At 38.6% G+C, this 16,248-nt stretch overlaps 1 protein-coding gene across 7 annotated transcripts; it reads right to left on the bottom strand.

The window, feature by feature from the left end:
* Positions 1-423: 423 nt before the first annotated feature.
* On the bottom strand, positions 424-16,010 carry LOC128226651 (galactosylceramide sulfotransferase-like). 7 transcript variants are annotated; one of them, XM_052936611.1, is made up of 3 exons: positions 15,761-16,010; positions 4,297-4,385; positions 424-3,155 (listed from the first exon to the last, which is right to left on the bottom strand). In XM_052936611.1, the coding sequence occupies exons 2-3, from the start codon at positions 4,350-4,352 to the stop codon at positions 1,883-1,885; spliced, it is 1,329 nt and encodes a 442-aa protein (XP_052792571.1). In that variant the 5' UTR covers positions 4,353-4,385; positions 15,761-16,010; the 3' UTR covers positions 424-1,882. The 7 variants fall into 7 exon arrangements, with proteins under 7 accessions (XP_052792571.1, XP_052792575.1, XP_052792573.1 ...); XM_052936615.1 differs by having other exon boundaries at positions 4,297-4,382; XM_052936613.1 differs by lacking the exon at positions 15,761-16,010 and adding an exon at positions 12,134-12,222.
* Between the last annotated feature and the right edge of the window lie 238 nt (positions 16,011-16,248).

The following is a 16,248-nucleotide window of genomic DNA, read 5'->3' as shown; positions in this document are numbered from 1 at the left end:
GTCAATTCCTGTTATGCAAAATTGGATTTAACTTCCGAGTTTCGTAACAATGTTTTCATAAATTCGTCAATTTGGGACCAATTACATTAAATTGAAATATAAACCCCGTTTAAATCATTTTCAAATACGCATATAATAAAAAATGTAAACAAATATAGAAGTTTTTAGTGGATTTCTGTAATCCGATTGGAGTCCTGTTGCGTTACAGGAATCTGTTTCTTCACGTTCCGGGGCTGGCCAGTTGGGGATTAACACAAACTAAGCCTTAACGCGCGGAGGTTCCTCGCGCTGTCCGAGTGAACGATGTGGTCTGGGTTCCGGGGATAATGCCACTACCGGGTTGCCAAAATTTTATTATTTACAATTCCTGGACATTTGTTATCTGTCAAAATGTACGAAAATACAGTTTATAGTTTTTCTTATTCTTTTATTAATTAAATACATGTACATGTAATACTTATCAGTTTGAATGTAACTGAAAATAAGGTTTTGAAAGACTATAAACATATACAATTACTTAACGACTAGTACCATGCCATAAAGCGTGTGACACCATACTAAATATTTGGCATGAAATACTGTAAAAACATGTAAAATCTACTAAAATTGTAGCCTAAGAATAGCAAATAATTTGTATACACTAATAACAACTTTATAATGTCATGTTTAAACAATGTCAATAGAAAAAAATATGAATTGATGAAACATCAAATTGTGGATAATTTCAACATAGAAAACGTGAATGATTCAGAGAAAATTGTTAACAAACATAAAAAAGCTAACAATGAACACTAACCGCGAGATTGTATTTTTAGAATACATTTCGGAGCCGGGACGTTGTTCATAGTTGGGCATACGTGTTTAGGCCTTTTTTGTTATTATTTGCACATATAAATATGTTCAGCGATCCAGACAGATTTTTGATTATTGGCTTTTTGAGCGCCTGTAGAACATTGCAATGTGAATTTATTCGTTTCTGTATGTTTCGTTATGATATCCACGACATAGTATAAATATTTTATCTATAATCATATGATGTCAATTTGTTCAAATTGTATGTTAAATTAGAAAAAAACGAAGTCAATTTAGAGAAGTATCCAAGCGAGTGAACACTACGCCCACTTGTTATGGTGTTTTAACATTGACATTGACGAACGCAAAAAAAGGGGCAAATTGTATCAAGTTTTTTTCTGACTGCGTACATACTGTCTATATTTAGACTTGAAGTGTTCGTTGAAATTGATTGTTTTAAACAGGAAGTACAACTTGCTACCAGTTCATCAACATTCATTGAATTATTAAATGTAAGACATACGTTGACAGAGAATCAGTACTAAGAAATTCAGGTAATTATATGGTATTTAAACCACTAAAAACAATATGCTTATCTAGTGAATATTGAACCATTTTCTTTGGATTGAAAGGTTTTGGTTTTATGCAGAAATGTACTACAAGTATAATAAAATTACGTTCTACTAGTACCGAATAATCGCTGCGCCGGAAAGCCAGGACAAATGAATCGCTAGAAACAATATTACCAGACTGACGGACAGTGCAATGTACTATATGACTGTCTTACATACAACTATGAGAACATCAAACATAAAAATAATCACAAATAATTTCAATGTCGGTCAACTTGAGACAGCATCTTAGAAGTAACAAATTAGCATTTGGAATTAAAAAAGACCTTCAATGGCTACATGGAGCGTGTGTACAAAAATAATACATATTGACTGAAATACCTCAAGGTAAAGATTGGTATGGCGTTGCATATCGATAAGGTAAAACAAAGGTCTTTGTTTCCAATAGCAACACAAAATAAAATAGGGTAGGTAGGCAGGCATCATTTTTTTGTTCGACTATAAACTTCTTAAGAAGATCATAGTGAACTATTGTAGTGTTGCCACGCTTGATTGATTAGTCGGTGCATCATCGGGAGTTCTTCTTCCGTCATCAGACGACAGTCATTCTTGGTGACGTCAAAACCGGGACTCCAGCGAGTATTTGGAACGTGCTTTACTGCTTCACTGCTGCTAGGAAACTTGAGTATATCAACACAAAACTTAATGACGCTGTCCTTGATGGCAGTAAAACTATCTACTTCATCTTGCAGATCCTGGCCTTCTATTTGTACCGTTTTATCAAATTTAATCCGAAAATAATCATATAGTTTGAAGTCAGCTTTGTTCCACTCCGATAAGTGTTCTACATCCTCCTCGGTTAGATGAATGTTGGGTTTATTTATCATGGCGTTAAGTGGGACGTACAAAATGTCTTTGGTTGTCCAGCAAAGTGTTCGCCTAAGCAAAACTAAGGACTCTGCAAATCGTTCCATGATCATCATCAAGGCATAATCCCGGTCCAACTGCCGTATATATTCTTCTACAAATATATCGTCATTGAACTTCTTTGGCGGTATACCTAAATCATACGACATTCTGTTATGGACAAAATATGTTCCAATTTTATACATATCTGTGTTCTTCAAAAACTCGCTGAGAGGAGGTCTGCTATCGTGTATAAATTCCTTCAATTGGTTGTAAAATCCATAATATAAGGACGCAGACCTAAAATGGCTCACCGGTTCTCTTAGAATACCCATATACGTAGTGTCTGCCGGAAGAATAGACCGGAAAGCCTCCCTATTGTACACCACGTGATTACACAGGATGTTGTATGTCTCGTTGCGAGGTAACGGTACAATGGCATCACGTGACACAGTCTTGCCATAACCGAGGTAGTTAAATCCAAATCCATTAGACTTGTGTGGTAATACTATATTGATGTTATGACTAATGGCAAACCTAAGAAATATGTTCATCACTGTTGTACTTCCCGCCTTGTGGACTTTTAAAAAACTTACATCCAACTGTTTCTTGCAAGCGGTTGGCACTGTCTGAGATCCTTCGGTTTCCGACAACACATTCAAAGTCGATGTAACACTTTCACTGATGATCAAATCATGTCCTGTGTTTTCTGATAAATAAGGTGTGGGTAACGAATCTTCAGCTAGGTCTGTTGCCTGGACTAATTTTACCGCCCGAATGTTCGGACGAAGAACGTACTTCCTTCGGTTACCTGGCAACAATTCGGCACGTGGCCCGGAGTAGTGTATCAATAGAAACCCCGCCAGTAAAACTATGGTAAACAGCCTGGAAACAGAAATAACTTCAAGTTTACAATTCAGTAAATGACCAAATATGTACAACACGGGTCCTTTGGTATATACCTGCATAGTGTATCTGAATTTAATACGGACTATCTGTATTATTTTATAAAACTATTATTATATTTTAAAGGGCCATTAGCTGCAGTTTTGAGAGACAATCAGTGTTCATATTCATTATTTTAATCATATTTATTTTACAACGGTTGTGAAACGAGTTATTTCAACATTATATTAATCACTCTCGTTGGCACGATTTTGCGCGAGAGTGTGGTCTTGAGTTGGAGGGAGGGGAGGGGGGTGGGGGACCGGAGAACCCGAAGGAAATCCACATGTCCGGCTTGGTGACCACAAACCAAACTCACATGCGCCCAAGACGGGAATCACACCCGGGTCGCCTTGGTGAGAAGCGAGCGCGCTAACCAGATAACCATTTTCATTAAGGTCTTGAGTCCCAGTGGGACTCTAGGCTCATAACTGCATGTTAAATTGCTATTTGAAGAGCAATATTTGTTAACACTGGTACATGTTTAAAACAACAACTCATTTTTTAATAATTAATAATTAACGCGTCTTTTGTCAAATGTTATTATATTGAGGATACAATGCATCTTGTCCGAGAAGCAAACTAAGACTCCAGAAACTCAATAATGAAAACATGCATTACAAATCTTAAATCCATGACACATGGAAAATGTCTTTAAAATTATTTTGCGAAATATTAAACCCAGATAAAGTGTTAAGATATTGGATTTGATTATGCACAAACCCAATTTTCTGGGTATTTTGATGCGTCTGCACTTTTCTTTGAATACATTTATTTGAGGTTTTAAACGAAATCTAATTACTATTCTACCACTATTGTTGGCTGTACTAGCTTTCGACAAACTTTCAAAGTATTTATTAGCATTAGAGTTTTAAGTATAAAAAAACTCTTCCTTTCTGAAATATTAAACTCATTATGATAAGAATCTAGAAATTGTGTCGTTAATCGAAGGTGATTATTTAGACAGATATTCTCCATATTATTTAGACAGATATTCTCCATATTATTTAGACAGATATTCTCCATATTATTTAGACAGATATTCTCCATATTATTTGTCATGATTAAAATAAATTCTTACAAAAAGAGTCTGCTTCTGATGGCCTGGTTGACACGTTGCCATGGTAACGTACACATGTTTTCTTAGAATCTCCGATAGCAGCAATTCTTCTGAAAAACAAAGTATCATATTTTTCCACGGTATACAGTACTATACACACGTACATATGTATTTTCATACAATAGAACTGCCAACTGACAGACATGGTTGTCAACTACACACATGTTTCACACAGACGGAGATATCTTTGGCAGTACACATATTTATATACTACATGTACCTTCAATAAAAAGGAAACAAAAACAACAACAACAACAACAAAAATAAATAACAACAACAGCAAGAAACGAACGCAAAGAACAGAAACGCCAAACATGAAAAAGAATAAACAAAAAATAGTCCAACTGAATGACTATTGATTGAAGCACGTATTCCACAAAAACCTGCAGACCCCTACCTTCTCAGCACTCAACGAAACGCACAGCTTGAAATCTTTCCAGAATAAGAAATAAATAACTTATGTATATGCCGCTGCTTAAACCTAAATGCGTATAAAAAAACAATATCATAGTTCTGGAATTGGAGAAGAGATAAGCTTCGTTCATGTACAATACATATTAACACTTCAAACATGGGAAAGGCTCCTTTGGCTTGTACGATTCCAAAGTCAATAGAATTCTCAAGGTTTCTTGTTAGTTTAGGATAATTTTGAAGTCAATAGTATCACCAATTTCTGAACTTTAAAGTACATCAGTCATGAATATTAACCTCTGTTAATCATAATTAAAAGTTGCAAATGTGCCGCGTTCATGTGTTTACATTTCGATGGGTGAAAGCGAAAAGGTTCTATCTGCTTCTTTATTTAATGTCACTTAGAACCTTTTCGCATTCACCCCACGAATTGTTTCTTATTATGTACATGATGTAACATGGCGTTAAATAAATTATAAAATGTCCAATGTTTAATTTGCTTAATTTGTGCCATACCAAATTTGTTTTAAGTTGAGCGTCGTTCCAGTTTCAAAACTTCCTACCCGGCAGATAAAACACGCGATATCAATGTGCAAAAGACAAAAAAAGCCCTGATCCTACCCTGATCCTATATGTTTAAACGTTCTACAAGTGGTTCGGAGATTCTCCGTCGTGCAACATTGTTTAAATATAGCATGAACTGTTTACTTTTGAAGGGTTATCTGGGGGCGGATCCAGGAATTGACGTTAGAGTAACTTAGGGGCGCAACTTTTGACATGTGCCCCTCCCGCAGAACCGAAAGTATATGGCATGAACTGTTTGTATGGGGATTTGGGGTTACTCCCTCATGGAACTTTTTACAATATGTAGTTGGAAATGGTGCATTATGAGCTAATTTTATTAATTTGTTTCTCTCATATTGATGAAAACAGTAAACTTGGTTGATTTTAGAGGGGACACACGCCTGGTGCGTCCCCCTCTAAATTCGCTAGTGGCTATTTATTTCACCAATACCAAATCACCTCAAGACAATCATTGTTCAGTTCTTCTATTTCATGCGTATTTCCTATTCTCTTCAGACTAGATTAGTTTTACTTCGGAAACCCAATTTTGTTTATTTTTACACGTTTTGTTGCTTTTATCATCCTGTTTGTGAGCAGTATATGCTTGTTTCAATTAAGGTTATTAAGGATAATGAAATGATTTTGTTGTTATTTCAGTGTAAGATCGTATCTTATTTCCCGAGTGTCATACAACAGGTATTTTTAAGTGGCAAAGCCACGAGTGTAAATATAGTGGTAATGGTCATAATTATGCATAATATATCTCGTGGTATATGTTTTAAGTCTGTATATAAAATATCTTTGTACATAAATCAGACTACAAACCCCTTTAATCGCTTTAGCATGGAGTCTACTTGGCATGACCTTGCTCACAGTCTGCATCAGCGTGTTATCAGATTCATACACATACGCCCTGCATCAGCTTGGTATCAGATTCATACACATATGCCCTGCATCAGCGTGGTATCAGATTCATACACGTATGCCCCCCCACAGCGTGGTATCAGATTAATACACGTACGGCCCGCATCAGCGTGGTATCAGATTCATACACGTACGCCCCCCCCCCCACAGCGTGGTATCATATTAATACCTGTACGCCCCGCATCAGCGTGGTATCAGATTCATACACGTACGGCCCTTATCAGCGTGGTATCATATTCGTACACGTACGACCCGCATCAGCGTGGTATCAGATTCATACACGTACGGCCCGCATCAGCGTGGTATCAGATTCATACACGTACGGCCCGCATCAGCTTGGTATCAGATTCATACACGTACGGCCCGCATCAGCGTGGTATCAGATTCATACACGTACGGCCCGCATCAGCGTGGTATCAGATTCATACACGTACGGCCCGCATCAGCTTGGTATCATATTCATACACGTACGGCCCGCATCAGCGTGGCATCAGATTCATACACGTACGGCCCGCATCAGCGTGGTATCAGATTCATACACGTACGGCCCGCATCAGCGTAGTATCAGATTCATACACGTACGGCCCCCATCAGCGTGGTATCAGGTTCGTACACGTACGGCCCGCATCAGCGTGGTATCAGATTCATACACGTACGGCCCGCATCAGCGTGGTATCAGATTCATACACGTACGGCCCGCATCAGCGTGGTATCAGATTCATACACGTACGGCCCGCATCAGCTTGGTATCAGGTTCATACACGTACGGCCCGCATCAGCGTGGTATCATATTCATACACGTACGGCCCGCATCAGCGTGGTATCATATTCATACACGTACGGCCCGCATCAGCGTGGTATCAGATTCATACACGTACGGCCCGCATCAGCGTGGTATCATATTCATACACGTACGGCCCGCATCAGCGTGGTATCATGTTCATACACGTACGGCCCGCATCAGCTTGGTATCAGGTTCATACACGTACGGCCCGCATCAGCGTGGTATCATATTCATACACGTACGGCCCCCATCAGCGTGGTATCAGGTTCGTACACGTACGGCCCGCATCAGCGTGGTATCATATTCGTACACGTACGGCCCCCATCAGCGTGGTATCAGATTCATACACGTACGGCCCGCATCAGCTTGGTATCAGATTCATACACGTACGGCCCGCATCAGCTTGGTATCAGATTCATACACGTACGGCCCGCATCAGCGTGGTATCATATTCATACACGTACGGCCCGCATCAGCGTGGTATCAGGTTCATACACGTACGGCCCGCATCAGCTTGGTATCAGATTCATACACGTACGGCCCGCATCAGCTTGGTATCAGATTCATACACGTACGGCCCGCATCAGCGTGGTATCAGATTCATACACGTACGGCCCGCATCAGCGTGGTATCAGATTCATACACGTACGGCCCCCATCAGCGTGGTATCAGATTCATACACGTACGGCCCGCATCAGCGTGGTATCAGATTCATACACGTACGGCCCCCCCCCCCACAGCGTGGTATCATATTAATACCTGTACGCCCCGCATCAGCGTGGTATCAGATTCATACACGTACGGCCCGCATCAGCTTGGTATCAGGTTCGTACACGTACGGCCCGCATCAGCGTGGTATCAGATTCATACACGTACGGCCCGCATCAGCGTGGTATCAGATTCATACACGTACGGCCCGCATCAGCTTGGTATCAGATTCATACACGTACGGCCCGCATCAGCGTGGTATCAGATTCATACACGTACGGCCCGCATCAGCGTGGTATCAGATTCATACACGTACGGCCCGCATCAGCGTGGCATCAGATTCATACACGTACGGCCCGCATCAGCGTGGCATCAGATTCATACACGTACGGCCCGCATCAGCGTGGTATCAGATTCATACACGTACGGCCCGCATCAGCGTAGTATCAGATTCATACACGTACGGCCCCCATCAGCGTGGTATCAGATTCATACACGTACGGCCCGCATCAGCGTGGTATCAGATTCATACACGTACGGCCCGCATCAGCGTGGGATCAGATTCATACACGTACGGCCCGCATCAGCGTGGTATCAGATTCATACACGTACGGCCCGCATCAGCTTGGTATCAGGTTCATACACGTACGGCCCGCATCAGCGTGGTATCATATTCATACACGTACGGCCCGCATCAGCTTGGTATCAGGTTCATACACGTACGGCCCGCATCAGCGTGGTATCATATTCATACACGTACGGCCCGCATCAGCGTGGTATCAGATTCATACACGTACGGCCCGCATCAGCGTGGTATCATATTCATACACGTACGGCCCGCATCAGCGTGGTATCATATTCATACACGTACGGCCCGCATCAGCTTGGTATCAGGTTCATACACGTACGGCCCGCATCAGCGTGGTATCATATTCATACACGTACGGCCCGCATCAGCGTGGCATCAGATTCATACACGTACGGCCCGCATCAGCGTGGCATCAGATTCATACACGTACGGCCCGCATCAGCGTGGTATCAGATTCATACACGTACGGCCCGCATCAGCTTGGTATCAGATTCATACACGTACGGCCCGCATCAGCTTGGTATCAGATTCATACACGTACGGCCCGCATCAGCGTGGTATCATATTCATACACGTACGGCCCGCATCAGCGTGGTATCAGGTTCATACACGTACGGCCCGCATCAGCTTGGTATCAGATTCATACACGTACGGCCCGCATCAGCGTGGCATCAGATTCATACACGTACGGCCCGCATCAGCGTGGCATCAGATTCATACACGTACGGCCCGCATCAGCGTGGCATCAGATTCATACACGTACGGCCCGCATCAGCGTGGTATCAGATTCATACACGTACGGCCCGCATCAGCGTGGTATCAGATTCATACACGTACGGCCCGCATCAGCGTGGTATCAGATTCATACATGTACACACTGCAGAAGCCTAGTGTGAGGTTCATTAATGTACGTCCTGATTCAGTATCAGATTCATACAAGTGTGATTATGACAGTTACATAAATAATACATCAGGAAACTGCAAAGTATAAAACGACACAATTGTCTGAAAGATAGATGGATGCACGATTGTCTAAGCTCCTCGTATGTGAAGTGTCAATACCAGAATGATGCTTCTGTTTTGCTTAACACATCATGGGAGGATCGACCAATGATGTTGAATCTAAATTTCGCGAATATAATAATACATACAAGAAGGGCACCAATAAAGCTGAAAATCTAAGTAATACTCCAAATTATAAACACATCCTTTCACTTGCCTTGGAGGACTTGGGAGAACAAACACTTGTGAAAGCGGTCTTCGATACTTTCTTTTTATGATTTATTATCACAATCATTATGTGTTCACCGCTACCGATCGACACTGCCAAACCCTTTTCTTCTTCTGAAGAGACAGCGGAGCTGAGATCTCTTTTTCGATCGATATTTGGGATAGAACACGTGACCCCAGCATCCCCAATAACGATGAACCATGCACCAAATATGACTCATATCATTAATTAAATGTTATTTTTTTATAATTTGCCAAAACATGATTTAAAATGGTTTAATTTAAGGTCATATCACATCGTCCTGGTCATACGACATCATACGGAAATTAACGAGTTCATCCAATCGTGTTTCAACAGTTATGTTCAACGATAAATTCATTCAAAATCCGTTCAATCGCGTCACTGAGTTTACACACATCAAACTAACAATACCACTAACTGCTACATCACGTATCCAAACGGAAACGTCAGCGCTCCATCAACGTCACCGCTCCATCATCGCCACCGCTACATGGGTGCATTATCACAGAAAAAGTTGTAAAGGTAAGTTTTGCTTGATAACATGTATACCCGGCCCTTGTATCCTACCAGCCTGGTACAAAATGGTTTAATTGATGCATAACAGTAAAATTATCCTGTTTATACTGGTTCATATCAGGACGCAGGTGAAGCGACCATGCACTGAGTAACTTAAGGCAACAATGTTTGTGACTAGTCCATGCAAAATGAATTTAATCTCATTCAAATGTCTCTTTTTAAAATTAGGCGAGTTTGCGTTTAAAAAAAAGAAACAGACGCGGTAAGATTTGATTTTTGGGTTCGTTATTATAGTAATTAAAACTATACAATTTGAAAACATCCAGTTAAAAAGGGCATACAATCATTTAATAAATAGATACAATTATACGTGGTGGCAAAAAAAGCTAAACTCATATTTGATCGATGAATAAATTACGCCCAAATAAACGTCAGACACATTCAAATTTAAACCACATTTAATTCCCGATATTGCAACACTTCAAATGCAAAGAAGATGTTTTAATTCGGGTTTTATGATGAAAGTCGAAATAGATACGTCTAATCACCCCTTACGTTTGAATCACTACAGAAAATCCGTGTATTATATTTATATCATGCCCATAAAACCGTACCTTTACTGGCATTTTATTCAATCATTTGATATTCCATTTTTTATGGTGTAATTCGATGAAAGTACGTATTCTCACGGTTTAGCAAAAATCAATCAATGAACCTCACCCATGGACAGCTTGACAAATGGACCTGGCACTTTCTAACCTTGTTAACGAGGACTGAGGACCATATATCCCGGAAGTAAGGTGGCTATATCGACCATAGACAAAGTCCTCCAGTAAAATATATTTAGACTCTTATACAAAGTAAGCATTAACGGCTAAAAGCAACAACTGTTACTTAGTTGTTAGATTGTTCACGTCTTAGACTAAAACATATTCATCCAAAGTTAATGAGAAAGTAAAGAACTAAGAGCCATGAACATGATGTTATCAAAAACAAAGCACTTAACGTTTACTCTTAAGGTTTGTTGTGAGCTCTTTGACTCATTTAAAGCGTCAATTTTGAACCATTCGTGTGGAATATGGGGTCATGTTAATGAACAGGAAATCGAACGCATAAATTTTAAGTTTTGTAAACCCATTTTAGGTGCAAATAATTTTTTCAAGACTGCATCGATGGTAGATCATATTGGTTATTAAACGTTAAATACGTATTGTGCAGATATGGCTACGCATATGTACGATCCACAATCTATTAATTGTAATTATTTAATTGTACAATTTAAGCAAACCCTGATCGACCATTTTATGCAGGATTTGCAAAAAAAAAAACATCGTATAATCCTTATCATATATATACACATATGAAAACTAACTTTGAGTACGACCGATACGTGGACATTGTTTGGGGTGCAGAAAAGAGATGTTGAATTGTTCAGATGAGAACTTCGGTTAAAAATAGAATCCGGAAGATACGGACGAAACCGTATTGAAAGACATGAACGTTTATGCCAAGTGTGCAACTCAAATGACATTGAAGATGAATTCCATTTTTTGTTTAGTTGGAGAAATCCGAGTGTTTGTTCAAGATAACCTCACTGCTTAATTCTAAATAAGATAAACGAACGTAATAATCTTGCCACTTATATAAGAGATGCATATGGAATAATAATTAACGTACTAAACAACACTGAATGAGTTTAATCTTTGCGTAATATATTCAAGATGTGGTGAAATATAAGGATCTGTTATGTTGTTTTCATATTCATGAACTCATGCCTTGCTTAATATTTAAGTACTATTTTGTTGTTATGCCATATTTAGTAACTCATACTCGTTTATTGTTTAACGTTTGTATTTATCTATTTGTATATTATTTTAATGATGATGGGAAACCGTTATTATTTAAGTCGAATCAACTCTGTTCTGTATTGTTCTTATATGTGTTTGCTAAATTAATTAAAGTATGGGTAATTATAAATATTATTGAAATGTTACAATAGCGTATTTCGTCGGCCTCTAGACTGTGTTTCATGAAAACTACAAGAACTTACTCTGAACAAATCCAAAAACATTAAATTCCAGTATATGTTATCAAGCTAGCACATATTGCCACGGCTGCATGGTCACTTTCAATGCCTACTTTAAACAAACTTTAATTGAAAATCGTTTTCAAATGCTGGTGTTTGGCTAGGTATTTAAGCCCTCGGTTAAGATCTTGCCCCGCTCAGACAGCCTGAAGGTAGTATGCCATTGTTATTATGTTTAACATTAAAACGTAATTCCCATAGGTGACAGTATCAAAATTGTTTGGTTAGGACTACATCCTTGTCAAAAATAGGTAGGGTAGGTTATAAGGCTTTTTTTTATTAGGCTTTATATAAGAATGTTTTTTTTCATCATTGGAGAATGGTGTTAAAATTATTTTATTTTATTTTCAAACTGACTATAAAAACGGTAGGATCGGCGCCTATTCCGTAGGTAGGGTCGGGTAACCCGAACCAAATGTATTTTTTTTTAGGCCTAGTGATTGTTTTCATATAATTATTATATTCATAATAAGAATGTTCCAGAGACAGTTTTCATCCCTATCTAAATAAACCTGAACAGTTCAAATAATAAAATACAATAAATGACGACATAGCTGTATTTTCCTTCAAAAGTTCAAAGCTACCGCACTCCATTCAGTATTTGGATTTAACTTTTAAAGTAATTAAAAATTAATCGATACTTGATTCTTATTGTGTTTTATAAATTTCAGAATAGTTAAACGAATGTTTACAGCTAAAATTTGTATTCTCACAGTCTAACAATGAATTCATGAGATGCCAAAGGACTTTTATATTCGTTATTCTATTTTTCTACTGGATGGATGATTACTTACTTGAGCGAAATATATCTTTTATTGAATATAACGGCATATCGACACAGTTATCAATATGATATACATTTTTCTTACACAAACTGTTTACTTTTCAATGATAATAAAAGCGTCCAAAATATCCCTAGAGGCATTTTTTGTCATATAAACGCGGTATCGGTCACGGTTGTCGGTCTATAGATCGTACACACCACGGGATCAAAAGAGCCTCAGAAAGAATTTAATAAAAACAAATATTATACTTTGAAATGGTAAATGCGCATTTAACAAGCTCTATAAGCTATATGTATTACGCTTAAACAATTGTAAATCAATGAAACCAAACAGTCAAAAAGTGTATGACATTTTATCATAAGTGAATTAAACAATTACATGCGTTAACAACAAATGTTAAGCTATCGGGAATAATCTCGACATATCATTTAACTTGGTAGGATTTAGAACAAGAAAATGCTCAATACCAAGTCAGATATTATTGACATATCGGCAAAATTGCCATGGTCCATTTACAAATACCATGTACGATGTCACGGTTTTTTCAATGGTTGTCACGGTGCGCAAGTCAATAGATAAACTAATGTAGTCTCAACAACACCGTGTCAACACTGCCATAGCCGGGTCACATATAGTCATTAGGCGGTTGAACATTTTGCCACTACCAATCCAAACCGGCAAAAAGAAATGTCAAAATCTGACCCCCCCCCCCAAAAAAAAAAACAAAAACAACAACAAAAACAAACAACAACAACAACAACAAAAGAACAACAACAATAACGAACATACACTATTTAGGGCCGGTAATCTTATGGATGAAAAGGCGAAGACCTACAACCATGACTAAGTCCACCCTGCAACACCGCGATCATCTTGACTATGGAAGGCACCGGTCGGGTCAAATCAATATATTGTAGTTTTGGATCAATAAAATGGATAAGTTTGTACATAGTGACATAGCACAAAAGTATGCGAGACATGCGAGAATGCAACAAAGAAACTGAATAGGGTGGTGTGTTAGCTTATCAATACTCGCACTCGGGCCTTGCCCATTCGGCGAATGCTCCGATAACATTGTAAGTCATTTAAGTATTTTGGAGCATACTTAGTAGTGCATAGACAGAATGTAACACTGGTAAGAGCTTCCCAGGTTCTTTAACGTGCACCAGTGCGTAGCACTGTCACAGTGGCGCGGAGCTGAAACTGTATCGGCAGAGGGATGACATTTATATAAGTCCCGTGTTACAGTGTTAGTCACTGGTGCACATTAAAGAACCAAAGAAGCTCTAATAAGGGTAACATCCTGTAAAATAATGTACACCATTGTCCACAACCTAAACAGGACTTACACTCTCACTGGGACCAACGACGATGTATGAATTTCCTAGTGGCGTCGTTGGAAATATGCATAACTCCCGCTCAAACCAAAAGAAGAAATAGTTCGTATTTTCTCGAGGGACAAACCACGATGTCCCTAATAGGATTTCATATAGACGCACTGGTGATCTTATCTGACATGTCAGTGAGTGTTGTGTAGCCGGTGGCTGTTTTATGTCACCATTTCGACTAAGATCTTATTATATAGTTCATGTGGTCATTGTCAACCAGTAATCGATTGTTGTGGGCTACTTCGCATATATATGAATACATATAAACGAGGCATTCAATGCTCCTATTAATTGGTTATGATGTTGTGCAACATCATCGTTCATAAAGTTGCTTGTTTCTGAGAACATGCAATAATCAACATCCCTGTGAAGCGATAGTAAAATATAATCAAATACTCGTCGATTGGCGAACGGGCGAACACACATAAGATTGATGGGAATGAACTACTGCTTTCGTGTCATATGACCTGTATATTTCTACTGACATTATTAAACTCGCAATAATTCATAGTTATTTTATGCTAGATAGTTGGTAGGAGTGATCCTTTTGATACATTTTTTTTTATTTTAGGTCAAATGTCACTAAATTTTTAAACAGGTCATATGCCCACCAACGCAGGAGCTCATTTCCATTAAACTACTGTGGGAGAACACATGAGTAAACAATTACACTATCGTATATAAAATATGGGATTTGCATGCACAAAGAAATAAATATAAATATATTTAATTTTCACTTCAATTTTAAAATATGCAGCTAATATTTTATGACATAAAAGTTGTTGCAATGTATACATGTTTGTACAGTGGAAACTCACTAAACCGGATCTACACAAAACCGGAATCCTCGGGATACCGGAGTCCCGTTTTTCCCCTTCTATTTTCAATGTAAAAAAATCCCTACAAAACCGGAACCCCGGATACCGGACAAAACATCAAGAAAATTTGTTAGTTGTCAACGTAATTTGACCTCACAAAACCGGACATATATTTGTTCAAACATGTCAAAATGATTTTGTGTATTAGGAATTCGCGAATCGCGTGTCACTTTGTTTTGACCACCGGTGCGTCGTTAAATATTACACTAGTATTGTACTAGATTATCGATAATGAATAATTAATGATAATGATTTTTCTTCTTCAGATTTCCCACCACAACTAGATACTGTAGTTCATAAACATGTTCAGTTCTTGGCTGTCTCTAGTGTTACGGGAAACACAGCTAAAGAAGATTCCCCGAATGCGCAATTAAGACCGTGTACAGATTCTTGAAGCACATTCAATATCCTTAAAAATGGTGAACTTCTGAAACCCTTGGCCGACCAACCCACGCGTAGGACAAGGCATCATTTAAAATAGATGATGCATGATGAAAACACAGGTGGTTAGAACGAATAAAGACAATTGTATCAGCTTACCGTTAGAGTAGACTGCTCGTGTTGCAGCTCATATGCTTAACGATAACACAATATACATTTATTCCTTATCCACAGTTTTCCTTATACTATTAATTCATAATATAACAACATTATCAAGAGCAACTATCTGTTCATAATTTAAATTTAAGCAGATCGAACTGTAGAAAATGTGATGATTTCCTGCTCTTCACAAACTCTTCAAACGTCAATAAAGAGAACGATCCAAGTATCTTCATTTCTTACACAGAAATGCCGAGCGCTACACACAACACAACTATTATACTGTTGTTAAATTGAGATGCTGTGTTGTTGTAGAATGAAGAACTGCAACTCTTGCTGTGAGGGTTCTTGTCACTTTCATTTTTGTCCCCCTTGATTTGATCAAAATCGAAAAGGGAAATAAATCGCTCCTGTTTAATTTCAATCTTATAAGTGATGGTCTCCCTTTTAATGGTGTAAGAATATCTTCAATCGATAAACTTTGTTGT

Source organism: Mya arenaria, chromosome 3, assembly GCF_026914265.1.
Source record: "Mya arenaria isolate MELC-2E11 chromosome 3, ASM2691426v1".
Classification (NCBI taxonomy): domain Eukaryota; kingdom Metazoa; phylum Mollusca; class Bivalvia; order Myida; family Myidae; genus Mya; species Mya arenaria.
This window is presented reverse-complemented; position numbering and strand designations above follow the sequence as displayed.

Bases quoted from the DNA above. Each gene is read 5' to 3' on its own strand.
- LOC128226651 (XM_052936611.1), bottom strand. From the start codon at position 4,352: ATGTGTACGTTACCATGGCAACGTGTCAACCAGGCCATCAGAAGCAGA. The intron at 3,156-4,296 runs GTAAGAATTTAT...TTCTGTTTCCAG, and splicing joins ATCAGAAGCAGACTCTTTTT to GCTGTTTACCATAGTTTTAC.